Genomic DNA, 25,172 nt, shown 5'->3' with positions numbered 1-25,172 from the left:
AGACTTACACAGTCGAGGACGATTCAAACCTTATCTTTGAATCGTCAAACCATACCATGTTCATGAACCGATTTCTCTCTTAAAAGCTTGAGGTTGGTGCCACGTTAAACCAGACCACGTTATAGAGTTACTTTCTTCTCGAGTGAAGGACGGCATATAACCTAATTTCACAGATTGTTTTAGAACGATGCTTATAAATAGTCCACTGCATGTTACCTAAAAGACCAAAATTTCATTAGCTAGTTTTAAATTTTTAAACGTGGTAAGCAAACTATATAGAGTTTAGTAAGTGGCACGGAAGTAAATTTCCCATCTCGATTAGTAACTTTTTCTGTGGTAGAATTGAATTTCCTCTACATGTTAAGTGATTTTCAATTGTAAGTTCAAACTTATTGGTATTAAGTTCAACTTTAGAACTATCAGAAGATAGTAACTCTTTAACGTGGTTGTTAACTTTTTGTACAAAAGAAAAAAAGAAAGTTTCAATATATGTTTAGAAAGTTGTAGTTTTCACGTTAATTAGTAACATTCGTTACAAGAAGGGAAGATGATAGTAACTTTTGTATGTGATTAGTGACATTTCATTTAAAAATTGGTCATTTTAACTCATTGGTAATCGGCAATTTCCAAAAATAAATACCAGTAAACTATTGAAACAAATAGTACTTTTATAACAATTTAATGATTGTTGGAACATGAACTCAAAAAGCTGGTAATTTTATATTATATTTGGTTACTTATGTCCGTGACATCTTGTTTTTTGCCATTTCAACTTTTTTCGAAAGAGACCTCTTAGTTGGCAATTTCTGTGTGAATTCAGGTTTAAACTTCCAATTGCCAAATAAAAAGTTGCTTATGTATCCATTTTTCTCTCTCTCTAAGAAAAGGCGATCTCAACTCTCATTGTATGGGACAATGAGCGAGCAAAATTGACGATTGAGATGTGTTTGATTGATAAACAAACCTCTGTTACATTTCAGCCAGAATGTCCTATAATCCTTTCTTTTGGTCTTGCTTCAATAGTTTTGAAGCAACTTGGATAACACAATCTTTGTTACCACGTTTATTGTCATGAAAGTATTCTTTTTTTTTTTTATTGAGAAAGAGACCACTTTGATGTGAATATTTTCCTTTTAAATTTTTTAGCGACAATTAACACGATATCTTTAAAGTTGTTATCAATATTTAAATTAAAAAAGTTGTAGACATTATTTTTTCAATTTTAAATAAATAAAAATAAAAAAGCTTAAATTAATCATCTAAAGGGGCTTTTTAAATGTGTTTCTACCAAACGGCATTTCTTTCAAAGTTACTTCTCAAAGCACAATTTACCAAATAATCTTTACATTTCTCCAAAGCCCTTTAGGCTAAATTACTTTGCATTTCTCCAAAGCCTCTTCCAAATGCTGAACCAAACACACCCAAAGGATTCCCATTTTATAAAATTGTCCTAGGCCATTCCTGTTGTGACCCTCCCAAGGCAATTGTAGATATCACCCCAAGGTAGTTATCAGTTTACCAAGTAAGCGTGGACAATCTCTCCTGCAAGGTGGCACAAATATTTGGTTCGGGTTTTCTCAAACCCTACGAAGCCACTTGGTTTAACTCAGTAATTATGTTTTTTTTTTTTAACTATTATGAGCAATCACCAAACTATTGAAGACCGGTTAGAGGCCAAGTAAAATGCAAGAAACCATTTTACTTTTGCAAACTAGAAATTCAGGCTCAGGGACCTACCTACGTTAGAGGTTTAATTTAACGCCAGGGAATAATATTTTGTTACGAAGTTCTATTTATGTAATTGTGTTCATGCAATTATTTGTTTCACTTTCCTCTCTTTTATGACTAGTTTTCCCATCTAAATATAACCTTAGTTGCGCTTCGGAGCTTTGTTGACATCTAAAATTTGGCAACCCATTTAGTCATTCACTGCATAAAAAATCAGGAATACCCCGACCTCTAAACAAAAATATTATCAATTGCATATACATATTAGGAGCATTATATTAGTAATAAAGCCCACATAAATTGAACTGGCGTTGGATGGGTTTACGCTGGGAGGCTACGTGCGGTCAAGCCCATTGAATACCCCTTGTGGCTGAAAATTTAAAATTCGGTCAAATCCGAGCCAAGTATGAGCGCCACTTCGAAAGAGGAGTCATCCGCACCTACTCAGTGGGCCGTCAACTCGTCTCGCAGAAATATCTAATATGCTCCGCATGGAGAGGGTCGCCACATATATTTATATAGATAAAATTTTGCCAACCTAACTCGGTTGATATTTCATTCTTATTCGTGCTCTATTCTATTCCGAGGGAATAGTTATTCCATTCCTTTTTTATTCAATTTCTCAACCAAAAGGTTTCGATTTGGTTCAATGGTAGTGCGGAAGAATGCTCAGACCAAATTCGTAATTTTCTTTTGTCACCTTTAGAAAATGAATTCTGATTCCCAAGCCCTATTTCAAAATTTCTGTTCATGTCCTTTTTTTCTTTTTTGCCAAAAATCTACTCATCTTCTTTTCTTCACTAATAAAAAAGGTTTTAAAAGAAGGAAAAAAAGGAGGATAGGTTCGACCAAGAAATTAAAGCGGATCAGTGAGCAAGTGATAGTTATATGTATAAACCCCCAGCTAAACCGCAATTCCTTCGATCGCCATTCAACCTTTCACGCAGTGATCGCATGCAGTGACTCGTATGCATTTGTCGGAGATCGAAGTCACCGAGTCCTCTGGGACGGCGGACACCCATAACCCTCCCAACAAAGCGGCTGTCGTCGATGTGTTCTCTGCCTGTGTGTGTGGCGATTTCAAGAAATTAAGCAAGTTCGTGGAGCAAGCGGGAGCCTCTCTCTCGACTCCTGATGCTAATGGTATGCTCTCCAATGGGCTGCTCTCAACAACTTCACAGACGTCGTTCATTGCATCATTGAGGTATTGCTTTTCGTTGCTCGCTTCTTCTTTCTTCGCTTTTGTGAAAAAATTTGTGTGCCAATCGTATATTTCTCGATACATAGTCCTTAATAGGGTGTGTAAGTTGCTGCTAGAAGCATTTGCTTCCTACTTGGTTCTTTCTTAACATACTAATTATTGTTGTTCTTCATGTATGTCGGTGTTGGATGATGAATTGCATCTAAAGGTCATTGAAGAATGGGGATGATGAATTTTCTATAAAAAAAAATCCAAATTAAATTATAGAACTGTGAGAGAAATACTAAAGTATTCAAAAGATTTGGAATGGGAAAAGGACAAGGAAATTTGTATCCTATTGGATGCTATTGATGAAAGAATCATTGGGTTTTGTGGACGGTCTGGATCTCTTCTCGATTCAATAGGAGCACATTTAAAATCATATAATTATTAATTATCATCTGACCGAAGAACAAAATTATTTATTATCGTTTCAATGGCATTTATGTAAAATTATCACGAGCAGTTGCTTTGCATTGCTATGGTTGTTATAGTTTAATATTGCCAAACTAATGTCGTAAGTAAAGCCAAAACAATATATGATCCCCGGTCCCTTGCTATTTACTTGCTCTATGTGCCTTAAATTGTTTTTCATAATAACTTTAAAAAAACCATGCTTTAGTTTGAAAAAAGAAGAAGATGAGATTGTAGAGGACACTTTCACTTTTTCCTTTCCCTCATTTTGAGGATACTTTCACTTTTTCTTCCAGCATCGAGGACTCTCGTTCAAAGTGTTTTTCCTTCGGCCAATGGAACTTTGAGATGCTCCCGACAAGCCTGTCCCGCTTTTAGATCCGAATCACCGTGTTTTTGTTTGGAGACAAAATTTTGAAAGCAAGTTTGTCTTCTTCTTAGTGTTTGGTGCTAAAACGTACAGTGATTTTTCTTTCGTGTTCTCCCTTGAGAGCTAATTTCAATGTCTCACTCGATGCATAGTTGGGCTATGTTTTGACTGCCAACATGATTTGAGCTATCCCTCCAATCAAATGTAGAATTGATGGTGACAAATAAAATCTTATTCGTATGATTAACTCTAATCACGGCTAAAAAAACTTAATTTCTTCTCTCTAGCAGTTTGTAGCTGAGCTCACCACCTCCGCGATCACTCTGCCATGGCCCTTGCTGACTTCTCTAACCATCGTGATCACCGCCATATCACACCACTACCTCACAAGATATACATAACACCCATTTGGTTGGAGGAACATTATTAGAGGAAAACATAGCCTAAATTGTTTTTTCTTAATGCCATATAGATCTTCCGTCTTTAAAGTGAAAGAAATGCATCACAACAATCAATGGTTCCCTTTTTCTTGAATAAATTATTGAACTAAACCTGACCATAAATTTGACAACTCCATGGGTTTATCGAGCCACAAACACAATTTGGACAGGCATGAGCAAGCATATTCTTTTCAGCATGGGCCCACTCACTTAGGTTTGGTCCACCCTACCCATGCCTAACCATTTTATGAAGAAAATTTGATATTATCATGATTGAGTTTGGGTCAGGATTTTAATCTCGATACCCGAATTAAAAAAATTTCAAAGACAATGCTATTTGGGAGCGATAAAAAAGATCTTACAAACAAGCTTGTGAGACTTCAGTGTATATACAAATGATTAAGTACCCAAATTCTGTAAATTAATAGCACCGCTGGAATCTGCATATAATGCTTGTCAAATGAGTCTCTCTCCAGTGCCGTAATCAAACCCACATCTATCTACCCTTCAAACGAAGCTTTTAGCTTGATAACAAATCACCGCAGGAGCGTTGACTGAAAAGACAGAAACCATGTTTCCTTCCCCTTCTCCTCCTCCTCCTCCTCCTCGCCCTCTACCTCGATGGAAACACGATGTGTTCGTCAGTTTCCGAGGCAAGGACCTGAGAAGAAACTTCATATCGCACCTCTTCTCCGCTTTGGAGCGGGCCTCAATCAATTTCTTCAGAGACAACGCGAGAGAAGACATTGGGGAAGAAATCAAATCCAAGCTTTTCAAAGCGATATGGCATGCGAAGATTGCCTTGATTGTGTTCTCCGGGAACTACGCCGACTCGAAGTGGTGCATGAACGAGCTGGTCGAGATTCTGGAGTGCAAGAAGAGGTTCGGAAACCATGGTCACCTGGTTGTTCCCATCTTCCACGAGGTAAAAGCCGGAGACATTTCTCACTTCGAGGGCGGAAGTGAATTCGCTCGAGGTTTTGCGAGATTGTGTGGAAACGCGACAGATGAAGGGCAGATACGGAAATGGAGGGACGCCCTGAGAGAGACTAAGCAATTGACAGGACTCGGCTTGAGGAACGACGCCGGAGAGTAAGTATCTCTTCTTCATGTTCCTTGCATCATAATTTCGTGAGTCGATCATTATGATTTAGTCGTAATGTGATTAGTTATTGTTAAAATCTGATCAATGTTCTAAAAATTTAGACTCCTCTAGTGATGTTTATAATTTTCTAGAATCGTAGGTGACTTGTGGACTCTACAAGATTCTTGAGACTAGTAGGTGACTATTAGGGAAGTAGTGGCCAAGGATAAAAATAACAGGAAAAAAATCTCTGACAAAATAAGAGATTTTTGCATGGCTAAGTGGGTTACTAAGCCTATATAAAGGCTCGGTGATCGTCCAATTGTATACACTCGACAGTAGACCAACAAAAACTACTCATTCCCTCTCCACTTGCAATACGCACTACTATCTAATAAGCATTACCTTTCCTTCCTTGTGCTTTTGTTTATCAATACCCAAGTCTTATCCTAGACACATACATACTAGCACATTAACATTAAAACTAGTGGTGGTATCAAAGCCTTGCTCAGTTGGTATTGGGGTTTTGTCCTACCTAATTCATAACTAAAGTTTTCCACCTAAATATTCGATAGCAAAACTATGGCCAACTCTACCTCACTACCCATTCCTAACTTCGATAGAAATAACAATGACTATTGAAGCTTTAAAATGACCACATTCCCAATGGCCCAAGATTTATGCAATATCGCAGAGAAAGGATAAGCGGCTCAGACAGATGGTACATGCGTTCTAGCAGAGCAACTATGAAAGGTTGAAAGGGCTGTTTATGTCATCCGGCAAGCATTCTCCGAATCATTGGAGCAAAGACCGCAAAAAAAGGCATGTATTAAACTACAAGAAGAGTTTCAAGGCACGGAAAACGTACGCATCGTTCAACTTCAAATTCTTTGAAGGGAATTTGAGAATGCTAAAATGAAAGATTATGACACCCTCCAACAATATTGTGGAAGATTAAAAGAACTAGTAAATGAAATGAAGGCCTATGGAGATAATATCATTGACCAAAGGGTAGTTGAAAAATATTGGTGAACAAATTTTTTTTTCAACTGCCCTTTGGATCCTTTGATAATTTTTAAGAAAATAAATCAATTGCAAAAAGATTGCTGGTTAATTTCAAGATAAACCACAATGCACTCTTGTAAAAAATATAGCCACGTAGAAAAAGATTGTTGCTCGACAACAAATTATCGAGCTAATTCTATCGAAGAAAAAGAAAACACGGACAATATATTCTATGCAAGCCAAACGACAAATGTCGAGAAGAATGATATGTGGTATATTGATAGTGGGTGTAGTAATCACATCACGGGGATGAATCCATATTCACCGATATTGATACATCGATGAAAGTCCAAGTGAGATTAGGTAACGGTGCATTAGCCAATGGGAAAGAAAAGGCATTATTGCCATTGAAATAAAGAAAGACCAATATATATATATATATATATATATATATATATATATATATATATATATATATTCATATATCTAGTCCTTGGTCTTAAATTTTAAACCTAAAAAAACTTGCCTATTTGATGATTAAGTATAGCTTTTTTTTTTTTTTTTTAACGGATTTTTTCCCCCTTAACTTTGTGGCCTAAAAACTCTCCTTCGGGGGTCTCACAAATCATATTTGGTGTGGGCCAAATGATCCGTAATGGAGAATGAGAACTTTCCTATTTGATGGAAATATGTCAAAGATATAGCCATGAGAGCCCAAGTTGTTGATTCAGGGCTATGGCAACGGAGTTTTGGCCACTTCAACTTGACTGGCCTAAAAACTCTCCATCGGAAAGAGAGCTTTTAATTATATTTTAGAATTTTCAGATGTTTGTGAAGGCGGTCTCCTTAAAGACAACAAGGGCAGCCCTTCCAATTTGAAAGTGCATGGAGAGCTAATAAGACATTGGAATATTTTTGTGGATGAATGTGGCTAATGAGGACCCCTTCACCTAGCCAAAATAAGTAACTTGTGTTGCAGAAGTCAAGCGATTGAACAAAAAAATTGACAGAATAAGAAAATAAATCGTACGCTAGATTTAAGTGGTTCGGTCATAATGACCTATGTTCATAGGGAGAGCAGCACGAAATTTCACTATAGATCAAGTGATATAACGGATATTACAACCACACTCGAGTTACTCAAACACTCTAAGTATTTCCTAAACCCTAATTACACTCAATAACTCAAATAGTGTTTAGTCCCAATTACTTACGAAATAATCTCTCAATCTCATGAAGGAATTACAGAAAATTCTTACCACAAGAATTTAATCACTACAAACACTCGGATATCTTCAGAGTGTAATTCCCTAACAGAAGCTCTTCTTTGATAATCTTCACAAATAACATCCCCTTCTTATTTATAAACAAGAATTGGATCCAAATTAGAAAACTTCTTTTTAGGAAACCTTGTCTAATTAGGAAACCTTTTTCAACTAGGAAACCATCAATTATGAAACCTATTCAAAATAGGAAACCTACTTGAATTAGGAAACTTTTCTTTTTGGGCTCAAACTCGAGACATATTTTCAACAATCTCCACATTAGCTCAATGTTTGAATCAAGTCACAATCGCTTCTTTAGAACTTCGCTACTACTCTCCTATAGCCCGAATGGGCTCAATCGCCACAGACGTTTTTCAAGTCCAAGCCTTGCTTGAACTTCGCCATAACCATGGACCTCATTAGAACACTAACTTCACATGCACCTTTAACTACTTCGCAAGGATTTTCCGACATGACCTCCTCAATCATAGATAAAGCAAAACTATTATTGTTGTATCAATATCTGTCGGGAGATCGAATACGTATCTTGTCAATATCAGCAGTTACAGCAACTGTTGGCTCTACAGGCTCCACCTCGTTACAAGCACTATCTGTGTTGATTACTCTACTAATACCTGCTACCTCAGGAGTTTCTGGTTGCAACTCCACCTTAAGCTAAACATTGTTCAGATCCGTACGAACACTGCTATAATCACTCATAGCTAGAAGTACTGGAGACTCGTCAAATGTAACTTCTCTGTTGACAACAGGTGAATTCAATTCCGAGCACAACTTATAGCCCCATTCACGTTGTGCATAACTTAGAAACATGCGCTTTCTTGCCCTTCCATCGATCTTACCATTACTAGCTTGAACACAACATGGGTAACCAAATATTCTAGTAACAGAATAATCAACAACGTTACCTGACCACACTTCTTTGGGAGTTCGACATCCAATCGCAGTCGATGGGGATCTATTCATCAGGTAGCTCGCTTCGCCAATAATTTCCTAGCTATACTAGAACTAGAGAGCATTTTATGGGCCATCTCTAGTAATGTTCTACTCATCAATTTTGCAACATGTTGTGGTTCATTAGCACTAGTGCGGTGTTTCACTATGCCTTTCTTCATGCAGAATTCGTTTAACAGCTTCAAGCAAAATTCCATACTACTGTCAATCCGCACATGCTTGATCGTTTTGCCAGTCTCCTTTTCGATCAAAGCTCTAAACCGCTTGATCCTGATAACAGCATCAAATTTGTGCCTAAGCACAAACACCCAAGTGTTCCTCGAGTAGCCATCCATAACTGTTAACATAAATCTGGCACTCTTCCTCAAAGAAAATCACAACAACCTGCAAACATTCAAGTGAATCAATTTTGCAATTTCCATGGTTTCTCTGACAACCATATTGAACTGCACTTTTCGCCGTTGATCTAAATCACAGGACCTGTATACATTCAGTTTGTTAGCCATATAACCACATAGCAAATTTTTTTTCACTTAGAACCTTCAGGCTTCTCTCGCTAATGTGTCCCAAATGCATATGCCATAATTCAGACTCTCGAATAGATTCATTCGACGTCTCCACAGCGAATTCCGTTACTATTTCACCTTGAAGTTCATACAGGGCGTGCTTGATTCCTTTCGTTATCACCAAGGCACCTCGAACAACTTTCAGAACTCCACATTCTGAAGAATATCGACACCTAGCTGAATCTAGGGCAATCAAGGAAATAAGATTTTCTTCAACTCTGGAACATGCCTTACTCCAGTTAATGTCCACACAATACTATCATGCATTCTGATTCTAACATCACCAACACCTACAACATCGCACTCAACGTTATTCCCCAATTGCACTTTACTACTATCCGTGTACTGATAAGTAGTAAACCAGCTCCTGTTTAATGTAGCATGAAACGAACAACCAGAATCCATAATCCATCCGCCAAACGATGAATCATCAGTGACAGACAAGACAAAATCAGCACTATCCAAATTACCATATGCTATAGCAGTAACATCATCCATGAACCCAAGTCTAATTTCTTTACCCTTTCTCGTTTTTTAGCTTAAAGCAATCCCTTCTAAGATAACTCCTCTTGCCATAGCTCAAATAGACGACACCACCAAACTTAGACTAACTACGTCTATTTGAGTTCATACTACTCCTACTAACACGTGTACTAGTTCTTTCTTTATTTTCACCTACTAAAGCAGCAAATACATGTTCACCAAATTCTCTTCTACGGATGTCCTCACTCAGAATTAAATCTCAAATACCGTTAAATGTCAAACTTGTTAACCCAGAGGAATTACTTATAGTAGTGACAGTAGTATTCGAACTATCATGCAATGAAGATAATAGAATCAAAGCACGTACCTTATCTTCAAAGTCAATCTTAACTGAACTCAATTGACTAACGATCACATTGAATTCATTAATATAATCAACAACTGACGCACCTTCGCTCATCTTCAAATTAAACAGACGTCGCATCAAGTAGACTTTGTTGATTGTAGAGGGCTTCTCATACATGTCCGACAGGGCTTTCATCAAACCCGCAGTGGCTTTCTCATTCACAATTTTAAACGCGACGTTACGAGCCAACATTAGCCGAATAACACCCAAAGCTCGTCTATCCAGCAATTCCCAATCAGCTTGCTTCATTGTCTTTGGCTTCTTCCTAGACAGGGGCAAGTGCAGTTTCATCTGATATAGATGATCCTCAATTTGCATCTTCCAGAAATCAAAATCTTTCACATCAAATCTGTGGATTTTCACTTTTCCATCTTCTGTCACCATCGATTCACTTCAACTTAGCCAAGCCTAGCTCTAATAGTAATTATTGTGGAAGCCAAGTGATCGAACAATAAAATTGACAGAACAAGAAAATAAATCGGATACCAGATTTACGTGGCTCGATTGTAGTAACCTACGTCTACGGGAAGAGCAGCACGGAATTCTACTATAGATCAAGCGATATAACGGAGATTACAACCACACTTGAGTTACTTAAACACTCTAAGTGTTTCTCAAGCCGCAATTATACCCAACGACTCAAACAATGTTTAGCCCAAATACCTCACGAAATAATCTCTCAATCTTATGAAGGAATTACACAAATTCTTACCACAAGAATTTAATCGCTACAAATACTCATATATCTTTAGAGTGTAATTCCCTAGCAAAAGCTCCTCTTTGATAATCTTCACAATTAACATCCTCTTCTTATTTATAGACAAGAATTGGATCCAAATTATGAAACTTCTTTTTAGGAAACCTTCTCCAATTAGGAAACCATTTCCAACTAGGAACCATCAATTAGGAAACCTATTCAAAATAGAAAACCTGCTTGAATTAGGAAACTTTCCTTTCGGGTTCAAACTCGAAACATATTTTCAACAATTTGTTCTCTTCATCGACGATAATACCAAAATGACATGGGCCTACTTTCTTTGAGAAAGATGGAAGGTTTTCTTTAAGGAAATTTAAGAACCATGTCGAGAAGCAAAGTGGTCACAGCATCAAAATCTTAAAAAGCGATAGAGGCACTGAATACAACTCCAATGAGTTCAACTTATTCTGTGAAAACAAAGACGTTCATCATCAACTAATTATTGGCTATACCCTAGAGCAAAATAGAGTTGCGGAAATTAAGAACAAAACTGTCATGGCGATGGCAAGATCAATGCTAAAGGAGAAATGACTTCCTAACTCTTTTTGGGCTGAAGCAATGTATACAGAAGTATACCTGGTAAACAGGTATCCAACTAAAGCAGTCCAAAATAAAACTCCAGTCAAAGCATGGAGCGGACTAAAGCCTTCAAAACAAAGCATCTCAAGGTGTTCGGAAGTATATGCTACCTCCACGTCACTTCTCATAAAAGGAGCAAGCTCGATGACAAGATAGAAAAGGAAATATTCATTTGTTACATCAACCAGTCAAAATGCTATTTAGTCTACAATCTAAGAACTAATAAGCTGATGATTAGTCGAGACGTCGAGTTCGATGAGAATGCTGCCTGAAACTGGGAGGAAGAGGATATCAAGAAGAAGTATGTCATCTTTCCAGACATACCTCTACATGAGAGGAATCAACAACACAAGGAGAATGTGAAGCATCTGATTTCACCACTTAGGGTGCAACACCACTATCTTCTCTAGGCGCAATGCAAGAAGAATCTACTCCATCATTTGCTATACTAAAAATAAAATCTCTAAGGAGAGTTTATAAAACATGCAACTTTACTGCCTTGGAACAAGAATGCTATGAAGATGCTTCCAAAGAAGTCTGGATAAACAGTAGACTATGGTATTTGGTATCGGCCAATTGTAACCGCCAAGCTGCTCACAGGCTTAGTTGACAATAGGAGGAGCACTATTGCCTATGCATTCGCACTGGATTTTCGAATGTTCTCATGGGCATCTAGAAAACAAGACTTAGTGGCACAGTCTACTACAGAGGCCGAGTACATCCCAGCTGCTACTATCACTAGTCAAGCATTATGGCTTCAAAAAATATTATAGGACATTAGAAAAGTGTACACAGAACGAACTTCAATGTGACAACAAGTCCACTATTGCTATTTCTGAAAATCCTGTCTTTAATAGAAGAATCAAACGTATATCCATCAAATATCACTTCATATGATAAGTACAAAATAACGAAGAGATCGAGATCAAATATTGCAAAAGCGAAGATCAAGTCGCAGACATATTTACTAAAGCACTATCGCTAACCAAGCTCGAGACATTAAGAAGTATGCTTGGAATATGACAAAAATTGATCATGGAGGAGTGTTAAAATCGGTTCCATTTTCTAAAAATCTAGACGCCTCTAGTGATGTCTACAATCCTCTAGACTAACAGGTGACTTGTGTGGACTCTTAGAAGGTTCTAGACTATAATGCAAGTAGTGGCCAAAAAATAAAAAGAAAAGAAAAAAACCTCTGACAAAAGCAAAGATTTTTGCATGACTAAGTTTGTTACTAAGGGCCTGTTTTGTAACATTTATGTTTCTCTTTTTTTTTTTGTTTTTTTTTTTTTTGTTTCCCTAAGCAGAAAAAGAACAAAAATCTATTTGTATATGTCAGTTAATTTTTCATCGGAATAGATCAATGGCCAGGAAATAGATTTGGAACAAAAACAATAAGTAAAAAAATTTACTTTTTTGTTCCTAGGAACAAAAGGAGAAATTATGTTATTATAGAGAAACAAGCTTATCGTAACTTAAACCCTACACTCTACACAATAAAACTTTAAAATCCCAAACCCTAAACCCCTAAACCCCAAATCCCGAATCTTGAACCCTAAAACCCCTAAACCATAAACTATAATTTCCTCGACCATCACCCGGTATTTGATTTGTCTATAATGAGTAATTTTCTTTATGATTGTATTAATGTCATCCAATTCTATATCATAATATATTCTTATTCTTATTCTAGTCCAGTTTTATTCAAACATAAATTGTGAAGTCTGCACTAACATTTTTATAATTCAATGAAAAAAAACTAGGAATAGAAATTTTTAGACTTGTACCAACGCATTTCTATTTTTTTTCTATTCGGGGAATAGAAATTTTGTACAGTTATCAAATTCGTTTTTCTGCTTAGAAACTTGTCTGGAGAATAAAAATAGAAAAAACTATTTCTAAATAGAAATTATTTTCGAGAACAAAATTGTTACCACACACACCCTAAGCCTATATAAAAGGCTTGGTGGTCATCTAATTGTGTATACTCAACAGCAGACCAACAAAAACTACATATTTCCTCTCTATTTGTGATACCAACTACTATCGAACCTTCCTTGCCCTTTTGTTGTCTCCCTTGCCGAGTCTTATCTCGCACACATACACACTAACACATTATATTCAAAACTGACACTTATCTGTGTTCGATGTTGAATGTGAAATTCAAACTCTTTCAAGTTTCACCATTTTCTGGTCCATGATGGGCTCGTACATACCATCTCCACACGATGTAAAATATGGTAGATACAAATGTATCTACCATATTTTACAATTAAGAATATTGTGCCCAACTCATGTAAGGGGGTTCCTAGGCTTTCGGCTCAGGAACAGATGGTTATGGATTAGACTTTTGGTCGAGGGAACTTAGATTAAAGTAAGGGGCAAGATGGTGGATTACTGTGCTAATTCCCTTCTGAGTGACTGGTTCGTGCTCTTGAGTTATCAAAAATTAAGAGTATCTTGCATGAAAAGATCAAGTTCCTACATCCATGTGCCAAAAAATGAAGTTACAAGTATTGTCTAAACAATGTCTCTAAAACCTAGAGTTCTGAAAGATGTGAACTTAACTATTGTACAATATCCATTTTAAACTTCTAAAAGATCTTCGATACTTCAAATAAAGGTGGACGTCCTTTTGTTAGTTAATTTCGGCAAAACTGACGAAGAATGTTGAGCTTCGAAGAAAAACAAGCAAAACAATTTACAGGAAACCAACATTAAACGCAGGTGATATATACCCATCTATTGCTAATCCCACCAATATAGGCAGCAGCAACGACTGTAGAGACAATAACAATGTGGAGTGAGAGGAGGGCCCTCCAGGTAGCAATTTTCTTAAACTCCAACTCATCCTGTAACTTTTCATGTCCATGTCTTACTAATGATTAAGGAATAATAGTGCAAATGGTTCCTGAACTTTGGTCCAATGTATAATATCGTATCTAAACTTTTAATTTGCGTAATGTAATTTCTGAACTTTGACCCAATGTGTAATATCATCTACAAATTGTTAACCCTCTTTTCTGATGTGCTTCGTTGCTGTGTTTTGCTGCTGGACTACTGCGCATATTCGATGATAACAAGTCTACTCTTGCTCATTAAAAAAAAAAAAAAACCAAGCGACCTCTGTAACAATGCATAAATTCAGAAAACAGGGTACGGAGACCTGGAACAGCATAAATGCCTCCCCAGAGCTTGTAAACAAGTTATGATCGACAACATATACCGTTGAACATCCAACACAGCACTCGAAGTTTTGATTTTATGTAAAATAACTGGCGATATGTGCATGCTACATCAGCAGAAAAACTTGCTAACAACCACTGCTATAGTCAAGTTGGATGTCTTTTTATTCATATGTATGCGACTATGTGTACAATCTTGAATATTGTCTCTTGGTGCATATAATTACATTTATTTCTCTTATATTCTTAACCACGCTTAACATCAGGGATGAAGGGAGACTCGTGGACATAATAGTAGAGTACCTTGTCGAGAAAATCCGCGAAACACGGCCACTCTACTTTGTGAAAAAAGCAATAGGGGTGGAATTCTTGGTAGACGAGGTGATTTCTTTAATTAGAAAGGGCCAAGAGGAGGACGTGCGCATCATAGGCATATGTGGAGTAGAAGGAACAGGTAAGACGATGGCAGCCGCAGTCATCTGTGATCGCATTCGCCGCGATTTCGAGTGCTTCATTTTTCTTGATAAAATCGGAGAAGCAGATCAAAATAATCTTGTCGGTCTACTAGGCCTACAACAGAAGCTGCTCCATGATCTCATAAAGGCGAAAGGATGGAGGATGTATGGCGACATTCAGACTAACATCAACGAGATAAATAGTAACATGTGCCATAAAAAGGTTCTTCTTGTTCTTGATAATGTTACTAGGAAAGAACAGATCAATTACTTCGGGGCCGGAGAGCGAGAACTGCTGTGTCCAGGGAGCAGGATTTTGATCACAACCAGAGACCAAAACTTGCTGAAAGATCTCAAAGTAGACGACCAGTACATCGTCAAAGGATTGGACCCAAATGAAGCACTTCGGCTCTTTTGTCGCCATGCCTCGAGGAGAGAAGAACCTCAAGAAGGCTATGAGGAGCTGTCCAAAAGTCTAGCTCATTATGCAGGAGGTCATCCATTGTCTCTCGAAGGGTTTGGCTCGTTCCTAAATGACAAGTCAAAAGATCAATGGCATGAGATATTGGAGAAGTTGGTGAGAAGCCCTTATCTCGATTCGCTCTCTAGTTCCTTCCAGTCCGTCGGGCCATATGGAGGTCAAGGCGGCGATGCTTTTGATGATTTGACACATACGGGTGTGAGGCAAATTAGTCTCTATGGACGGTCAGTTATAAATTTCATGACCGTCGATTATGACCAAAATGGTTGTTTGGTGAGTTTCCAGCACGGTGAAGATCACTACTACCATGACCGCGCAAAGGTCAGTTTTCAGCCACTCTAACTGACTGATCATGTACTTTTCTGCTCATCGCTTATAAGAAGGTAAACAGAATAAACTACAAGTTTAATATCATTTTTCGTGTGTCTATAAATAGTCTACTGCAAAAGTTATTAAATAGAAGAAGGTAAGGTAGTCAGTAGATCATGGCCGACATGTAAACATCTACGAAAGTGTTGTCGTGTTACCACTTCACGTAACTTTGCCAAGTACGAAGGCATAAATTCCAGCATTCACTTTTCTTCTTTTATGTATCTACTTCGTCTCTTTTCAATTTGTTTAAGAGACTTTATTATCTTGCCTTTCATTTGCAGAAAAATCGGCGTGCGGCAGGTTTGCTCAAGGACATACTTATAGAAAAGAACTTGAAAACTCAAAAACTGTCATCCGTTCCTTGTTTGCTAGGGATAAGTATTAAGTAAATGATTTTTTCACAGTGAAGGAATTATATTGATCCAAGAAAACAAAAACACAAAGGCAAGCTATATTAGATGTGAGATGGATGTGATGATGGTAACACTCAAAAATTTTTGCACCTCTTGCAGCTGGTGAGATTGGATCATCCAAGTGAATACCTAATTTCTATATCAGGCCATATTGATGATTATGAAGGTCATGACGTTGTTCGGTCTCTCAAGATCCAGAGCAACAAGAAGACGTACGGACCATTTGGTTCGGAAACAGGACGGCCTTTTGATCTCTCACATTTTGGTGGACAGATTATCGGTTTTCACGGGAATTGTAGCAGCCATCTCGACTCAATCGGAGCACATTTTGGGGCAATTTCTCACACGTATCCATTTGATGCGTTCGGACCATTTGGTGGTCACAGTGGTATGGACATTTGGGACGACGGAAAATACACGGATGTGAGGCAAATCGTCATAGGCTTCGATTCGGCAATTAAGTCAATCTCTATTTTATATGATGAACATGGACGCCCGGTTGGTCCGTTCACACATGGCACGAGTGGAGGAGGCAAAACATATACGGTAAGCTTTGATATGAAAGTTATCAACATTATCTTCATGGCGCAATATGATTTTGTTGATGTCCTCAATGCTTTGTTTTTTGGTGAAGTCTATTTATTCATTGTTAAAGTAGATAGTTATTCTTGAAGTCTTTTGTTTTTATCTATTCTTTCTCAGATTAAGCTCGACCATCCAAGTGAGTACTTGACATCCATCTCGGGCTACACTGAAGAAGTTTTTGGACTCACCATTCTTCAGTCATTAACAGTCCACACCAATAGAAGGGATCATGGACCGATCGGAACAGCTAATAAAGGGAGGCAGTTTTCATCTCCATACACCGGCGGCAAAATTGTCGGGTTTCACGGGAGTTGCAATGGCCCTCATCTCGAGTCCATTGGAGCTCATTATGAGCCGATTCCTCATACTCATCCTTTTAAGGTTTTTGGGCCTTTTGGAGGTGACCATGGAGATCCTTGGGATGATGGAAGATACATTGATATAAAGAGGATTGTTGTTTGCTATGGATTCTTCGTATATTCCATTGATATAGATTATGTTAACATGGATGGTTCTATTCGATCCACTAGGCATGGTCGACAACTCGGGCCACATATTTACGAGGTTGGAAAACTAATTTCCTTCGTTACTTTTCAATGTGAGGACTGCTATAATTAGGTGGTTTCTTAGCCAGATTTTTCCTGCATGAAATTTGTATTGATCCCTATTAAAACACTTAAAAGATGGTTGATGGTGATTTGTATAACCTATTTAATTGATGATATTTGCCTCACGTTTCCCCAGTACACTAGCTACTGAATTTACTGATTAAGAGTGAAATACAGTTATTCACATCCACTAGACCCTATATAATCTTGGTTAGTGTCTTCTAATTTGCAGGTTAAATTGGATTACCCAGATGAGTTCATAACCTCAATTTCAGGTTTTTTCTCCACCACTGTTATCAGCTCTCTCACATTTCGAACCAACAAAAGAGTATGGGGACCCATTGGTGAAGAGGAAGAGAGGTACTTTTCTTTACCATCAGACGCTGGGAAAATTATCGGGTTTTTCGGAAGAAATGGTGATGTGCTCAAATCTATTGGAGCCCAAGTCGAGCTATACTCTAACAAGCTCTATCCCTTCAAGTCTGTGGGGTTATTTGGGAGTTCAAGTGGGTCATGTTGGGATGATGGCAATAAGCATACCAATGTAAGGAAAATCATCATTGAATTTGTACCAAATAAAAGGTCATACATCCGATCAATCATGTTTCAGTATGAAGAGGAGAACAAAGAATTGTGGCAATCGGAGACACATGGTGGCATTGATGGAAACAAGTTCCATATAGTGAGGAACATCCATACGGTATGTTCCTGTACATACATATGCTTTGTAAATCCTTATGAAACTTACATTGCCTACATTGGCAGGAGACTTTTTCGAAAGTTAAATAATGAGTTTGACGGTTTTTGTCTATTATTGCAGATCAATATACATGATCCAGATGAGTATCTGACCTCAATATCCGGTTATATTTTGGGCAGCATTAGATCTCTCATGTTTCAAACTAACAAAAAAAAGATCGGACCTATTGGTGATGAAATGGGAACGCACTTTTCATCTCCTGCAACAGGTGGCAAAATTGTTGGATTTTATGGGAGAAGTGGTGAACGTCTTGAAGCTATTGGAGCATATTTTGAACCGATCTCACATCTCTACCCAATTAAATCAATCGGACCATTTGGAGGCCTAGGTGGATGTGCTTGGGATGACGGGAGATTCAACGGTGTGAGGGAAATTGAGGTCCTGCATGATGCGGTTATCCATTACATTAAATTTGTGTACGACAAAAGTGGTGAACAAGTTTGCTCAGTTATGCATGGCGGTCACATCAGAGGAGTCGAGGCCAAGGTCACAAGGGTTAGTGTTTTTTTCCCTCCCAAATTTGTCGATGTTTACTTACTCATATCTCCTTGGTTAGTACGATGTTGATATGTGTCCGGTTATGTAATTTAGTAAATTAAACTTGACAAATAGGTCTTGTTTACATCACTCAGTTCAATTTTGAGAGAGACTTTTGAGATTGTGCAGGTTAGATTGGATTATCCACGAGAGTACTTGACATCGATCTCTGGTTACAACCAAGAGGATGGTGACGATAATAATAATGCTATCGTTCGATCACTCACATTTCATAGTAATAGAGGAAGACATGGTCCCTTTGGCGAGGAGAAGGGGAAGTACTTTTGGTACCCATCAACTGGAAGCAAAATCATCGGTTTTTATGGAAGATGCGGTGAGACTCTCAATTCCATAGGAGTGTATGCGGAGCCCATATCGTACCTGTATCCTTTCAAAACCATTGGACCCTTTGGAGGCTTTGATGGGACTCCATGGGATGATGGAGTGCATACCGATGTGAGGGGATTTCGCATCAGTTTCAGCAACCTAATTCACTCCATCGGGATTGTGTACGATAACAATGGTTCCTTTGTCGACCGCCCTCAACATGGTGGAGGAGACGGGCCTCAATTGATGCAGGAGAACCGCCCCCAATATGGTGGAGGAGACAGACCTCAATGGATGCAGGACTACCGCCCTCAAAATGGCGGAGGAGACGGGCCTCAATGGATGCAGGTTAGTCCATATCTCAATCTCTCTCTCTCTCTTCTTTCATCTTTTTTTTCTGTCTGTAAGTCGTTCTCGTGTGCATTTTGCTTTAGACAAATGTTCTCAGCTTCATGTAGCACAGTCTCTTTTCATCGAAGACAGAGGCACTTCTTCGGGCATCTTACATGTCCAACCTTCATATGTTTTCACAAGTAAAACATGTTCCACTTTGCTACTCTTGCAGGTCAGTCTAGATTATCCCAAGGAGCGTTTGGTTTCGATATCGGGTTGCTTGATAGGAAATGGAATCAGTCCTCAAACTATCATCCACAACTTGAAAATACAAACCACGAAGACCACTTACGGGCCGTATGGACTCTACTTTGGAGCATGGTCAGGGGAAGATAACAGAATGGTAACGGAATTTCGTATCCCGTCGGTATCAGGTGGTGGCAGGATCGTTGGCTTTTTCGGAAGGGCGGGATCACATCTTAATTCTATTGGAGCGCGTTTGGAACCGTATTAGATTAAATCCTCTCCCTCCCCCAAGCTTTATTTTTCTTTTTTGTTTCTTTGGCTTATGATTGTAAGAATCCTCTTCTTTGTTTCTTTTTTTCCGATGACGTTGAAATAACTCTTTTAGTCAAGCGTTGGTCATGGCGAGTTTCGCGTAGGGCCATCAAATGGGAGGGTTGGTTCGAAAATGGTCAAATCCAAATTGATCCATTTATATGTAATACAAATTAGTGACTCATACCCAAACCGGCCTACGCTCGACCCATACTCGACTCGGCCCGACCCGACCCATATTACAAAAATACATCCATATTTAATCCAACCTATAAAAACCCGTATCCATCTATTTAACCCACTTTAAGTTTTGAAAAAAATTCAACTAAAATTTAAAAAGTATAAAGTAAAAAAAAAGAAGGTAAAAACCTTTATATTGAAATACTTATAAAGAATTAGAGAAATGTGCATGTGTGGCGACGACACATCACATAAGACGAATGCATGACTTGTTCTACGTTTCAGGGTCATACTAAGGAAAGTACCCTGTCATAACTCGGTATTTCAAGAATTGGCAGACCCATTAAGGACCTATCATAAATTGGGCTTTATTTTGGTAGACCCATTTAACCCATATGTTGAATTTTAAACAACCCATATTTCACACGGCATAATGAATATGGGTCAAAATATGAGTCTATGACCCATTTTGCCACCCCTAGTTTCATGTAATCTGACCATTATTTGTGAGATGCTCCGAGGCACAGCTTAGGTTGTATTTGGATGGGAAAACCAATAGTAAAAGAGAGGAAAATGAAGAAAATAATTGCACGAATATCTATCCGAGGACCATTTTTGAATTAGAGATAGAGATACACATACAGTTCGTCGACAGACCGCAAATTTTTTCAAACATTAATTAATATTCTGGCCATTTTGTTTATATTTTCAATTTTTTTGTTGTTTAACAAATATTACTATTCTCAAACATATTTTTACAATAGAAATAAGTTCAAAGTATAGTCTGCATTTCGACCAAAAAAAAGTATAGTCTGCATTACACTGTAAAATATATATATTAGAAATTTTATTATTAATTCTGAAAAAATCTCATGCTCCTTTTAATTTAATATAATTAATTCCTATAAAAATGTTGAAGTATGTGGGCGCTAATATCTCAGTATTGTGACATGAATTTCTATATAACATATTAAATATAGTAACATAAGTGAAAAAGTGTAAACCATTAATCATGACACAACCAAATAAAAATTAACAAAGTTGGGAATAGTAATTAACTTGAAGCATCAATAAAAGCAAGACACAATAACAACCAATTGTTGACAATGAAAGTATCAAAAGAAAAAAGAAGGAATATGTGAATATTCTTATTTTGAAAATAAATCGAGGGAGATCTAGTGATGTGTTTTTGGAAAAAGAAATATTAACTAGTCATTTAATACTACGCATGATGAAACAAAGTTTCATAATTAAATATAGGATTAAGTGCACTAAAAGTTTTAAAACTAGTTATTGCTTAGTTTATTGAAAGAAATGCGCTCCATGGATACGAATTATGATATTGTGTCCTTATTCGGAGCTATCTCAGCTTGTGCAAACATAGCTGCAATCAAGCAGGGTAAAGAAATTCACGGGCTACTGGTCAGGAAGCAACTTCATGCACGTCTCTCTGTTGCAAACTCACTGTTGGATTTATATGCCAAATTGTGGAAAGATTGATGTTTCTAGAGAAACATTTGACCGTATGAAGCGGAGGGATGAGGCCTTTCGGAACATTCTGATCAGGGGTGACGGGATGCTGGGGAGAAATAGAGACTGCTTGCTATTATCCTTCTTGAAGAAATGAGGGATGGTGGTGTGGAATACGATTCTGTTCTATGTATTGCGGCCTTATCAGCGTGTAGACATGGAGGGCGGGTTGAGAAGAGAAGGAAGTACTTCAAAGACATTTGGTGTCATAATCTTGAGCCAACACAGATGCACTATGCTTGCATGGTTGATCTTCTTGGCCGAGCTGGCCTTTTTGAAGAAGCTCTGGAACTCATTAAAGGCCTAAACTTTGAACCAGATATTAATATTTGGGTGCTTTGCTGGGCATGTAGGATACATGGGAACATAGAGCTGGGCTGCTGGGTGGCTGATCATCTGCTCAAGTTGAAGCCAGATCATTGTGAATACGATGTACTTCTTTCCAACATTTATGCAGAAGCAGGGAGATGGGATGAGGCCAGATAGAGTGAGCGAATTGATGAAATCAAGGGCAGTGGAGAAGAACCCGGTTTAAGTTGTGTTCAGGCACGCGATAAACTGCATACTTTTGTGGTCGTAGAGAAAGTAGAGGATTTAGATCCGTTTGTTTGGCTTGCGCAAGCTGGCTAGCATGTTCTAAATTGGAACTGTAGAATAGTGGCACTTCAGCTAGGATCTGAAATGCTCACTGCGAAGTCTACCCTGCAACTTAAGAAATAAGGAAAAAGACTCTAAGCGGCCTCTCAAGGTTCTTGCTTCGTTATTCCCATCTATCATAGCTCTAAGACCAGAACTTCAGCACAATAGAAAGTGATAGGAAATAATGATACAGCACAAAGTCTACCCTGTTTGCAGACCACTACTTTCAATGTTTCCAGAGAAAAGCAGATCAAAGGTTGTTAAAGTACAACAAACTACTAAACAAAAGCAAGGGGAACATCTACCCCGCACGGGAAAAGATTTTCAATGCACATGAAATCAAATGGACGCGAACCATGATACGTGAGGGAGGAAGCATCATTGAGAATTCGACACTGATGAATGTAGAAACTGGAGGTAAGCAATTCCAGATCCGGACCGGTGCCTTACTCGAACCAGAATGGTTTGGGTCTGACTCGTTTTCCTTACCGGGGCTTCGGACCTGGTTTCTTTCCCTTCGCAGGTACCTCCGGCAGCCGGCCTGAGCCGGGAGACCCTCTATATACGACCACCGCCAACCAAAGCTCTGCTTGATTTCGCAGCAACTCTCGGAGCCGGAGAACTACTCCATCTGGTCCCGAGAGCTCCGGTGGACACTGATTACAAAAGATAAAGAAGGGTTCATCGACAGAACCGTCCCCGTTCTGGCCGATGAGCGGCTCGCACAACACCGGAGGAAGTGCAACCAGCTTGTCTGGACGTGGATTGGCAATTGCCTCACCCTGGAAGTCACCGCAGCTCTGAGGCTTGGAAAGAGCTATTACTCACTATACTGGAACTTTATGCCCAAAATTTTGATGCCCAAAATTTTTGGAAAAACATATGAGAGATGTACGGGAAGCTCGATAGGGTTAAATTTTTTTCAATAATCCAAGCCCTATCGGAGCTAAAGCAAGGAAATCTTTCAATTACCACGATTTTCAACCGGCTATCAGCGTTATGAAACGAATTAGAAATGGCCAAAGAAAAATTGCAAGGGTTGGAAGAAATCCTAGCTCAGTACTGTGCAATTAGAGAGAGGAGAAGGTAACATCCTTTCTGTTGATCTTAAATGAGAGCTACTTACCTTTTCGCAACCAAATCCTCGCCATGGAGCTAGTTACTTTGCTTGGTTGTAGCTACCAACTTGCGATGCAAGAGGAGTCGCAGTGTCTGGCCTCGTTGGAATACCTCAAAGTCGGGGACCGAGTCGTTCTTGCAGCCAAGGCAATGCCGGACCAGCGCCTACTCGCAACGAGGTCCGGCCATGGCATCTTCAGAGGTTCGGGGGGCTCGCGAACTGGTCTTTTGGAGGACGAAGATGATGCCTCTCGTTTCCAAACGGACGGGTGTGATCTATTTGCACCATCCAACGGCTCAGGACACACGCGATTATCATTTGGAACGAACGGCCGTGGTTTGATCACGGGATCAGACAGTCCATATCACATCAAGCATTCAGACGACCTAAATCATCTCGCGCGATTAGACGGTCTAAGTTTTATTCTTGCGGCGCCCAGATCAGACGGTGCACACCGAGCCATGTCAGCCCCGCTTGGAGGGGATCGAATGGCCAAAATTTCTTAACGTCTTCCAACAAATCACATGCCCGGAATTCCAACAAAGGGAAATGTAAATTTTGTGATTATTGTAAACGTCTTTATCATACCCGAGAAAATTGTTGGAAACTGCATGGAAAGTCATCGGATATGTTGGGTTTATTACTTTAGAGTATTAGCAAGTTGGGGGTATTTGTGTAAATGTATTAGGCTTAATCCTAAGCCTATAAATACTCTTTGTTATCTCTGAAATAAATAACAGTTACTCTTTTATCATTAACATGGTATCAGAGCCTAAATTAAAAACCTAAACCCTAAAATTAACACTTCTCACAGCAAACCCTAGCCACCACCACTGTAGATCTCGCCGGTGACCCACTCTAGATCCCTCTAGCGACCTCCGTCCGGCGTCGCCCAGGGCCGGCGACCTCAGATCCGGCGAGATCTTGGTCCGGCGACCTCAGCCCAGCGTCGCCTAGGGCCGAAAACCGTCGATCCAGCGTCGCCAGGCCCCGGCGACCTCAATCCAGGGTCGCCCAACTCCGGCGAACCCAAGAATAACGCTACTGGAACTCATCTAGGTCAGAAATCAGTGTTGTCTGACCATTAATTCACTTGCCTCAGATCTCTCAAGTGTTTTTGTGTATTGAAACCCAGAAATCGATGTTATCAGGGGAGTTTCTGAGGCCGAGGGTTGTGTGGAAGTGATATTTGGCTGCTGAAAGTGACATTTGGATGTAGGGTAGTTGATTTATGAGGCTCGATTGTTATATATTATTATATGATGTTACGAAGGGTTAAATGGTGTTCTGAATTGTGTGGATAGAGTTCTGAGTTTGGCTGGCTGAATTAGAGTAGTTGAATTTGGAACGACTGAATTAGTGTGGTTGAATTGAATTGATTGAATTAGTTGGAGAGACATGTGGGGTTACTGAGATTTGTGGATACTCGTAGAAGTTATATAATAAGTGGGGTGTGTTATTTATTACATACGCGGATCAAGTTTCCAGTGATTAGTGGTTTGTGAGGATGTCTACTGGTTCATCTAATTCACCGTCTATTTCTTCGGGGTTGGACTCCTCTAGTACTTCTTCGAGTTCAGTATCTTTTGGTTCATATTATAGTATGACTAATCTGCACAATATCTTGGTCAAGTTGGACGGTACCAATTACCCTTCTTGGTCGATGGCTCTTTCGACTTTTATTTATTCTAATCGCCAGTCTAGATGGCTTGAAGAAGAACCACCTGCAGATTCAGCTAGTCTAGAAGAATGGAAGTACGTAGATGCTACTTTGCGTACA

General features: G+C 38.8%; 1 protein-coding gene and 1 long non-coding RNA gene across 2 annotated transcripts; one reads left to right on the top strand and one right to left on the bottom strand.

Moving 5' to 3' along the window:
• Positions 1–4,724: 4,724 nt before the first annotated feature.
• Positions 4,725–20,027, top strand: LOC115690320 (jacalin-related lectin 4-like). The gene is made up of 8 exons (XM_056304742.1): positions 4,725–5,284; positions 14,761–15,751; positions 16,315–16,761; positions 16,918–17,364; positions 17,641–18,108; positions 18,229–18,663; positions 18,835–19,380; positions 19,598–20,027. Exons 1-8 carry the CDS (start codon positions 4,764–4,766, stop codon positions 19,877–19,879), a joined length of 4,137 nt encoding a protein of 1,378 aa, XP_056160717.1. The 5' UTR covers positions 4,725–4,763; the 3' UTR covers positions 19,880–20,027.
• A 2,400-nt stretch (positions 20,028–22,427) lies between these two features.
• Positions 22,428–23,644, bottom strand: LOC115690321 (uncharacterized). Its single transcript, XR_004006829.2, has 2 exons — positions 23,399–23,644; positions 22,428–22,928 (listed from the first exon to the last, which is right to left on the bottom strand). It is a non-coding gene; the product is annotated as an uncharacterized LOC115690321 (long non-coding RNA).
• Between the last annotated feature and the right edge of the window lie 1,528 nt (positions 23,645–25,172).

Source organism: Syzygium oleosum, unplaced genomic scaffold (genome assembly GCF_021117445.2).
Source record: "Syzygium oleosum isolate NSW1041296 unplaced genomic scaffold, Sole_v2.1 Sole_v2.33, whole genome shotgun sequence".
Taxonomy (NCBI): Eukaryota; Viridiplantae; Streptophyta; class Magnoliopsida; order Myrtales; family Myrtaceae; genus Syzygium; species Syzygium oleosum.
This window is presented reverse-complemented; position numbering and strand designations above follow the sequence as displayed.

Bases quoted from the DNA above. Each gene is read 5' to 3' on its own strand.
- LOC115690320 (XM_056304742.1), top strand. From the start codon at position 4,764: ATGTTTCCTTCCCCTTCTCCTCCTCCTCCTCCTCCTCGCCCTCTACCT. The intron at 16,762-16,917 runs GTAAGCTTTGAT...ATTCTTTCTCAG, and splicing joins GAGGAGGCAAAACATATACG to ATTAAGCTCGACCATCCAAG. The intron at 17,365-17,640 runs GTTGGAAAACTA...TCTAATTTGCAG, and splicing joins TCGGGCCACATATTTACGAG to GTTAAATTGGATTACCCAGA.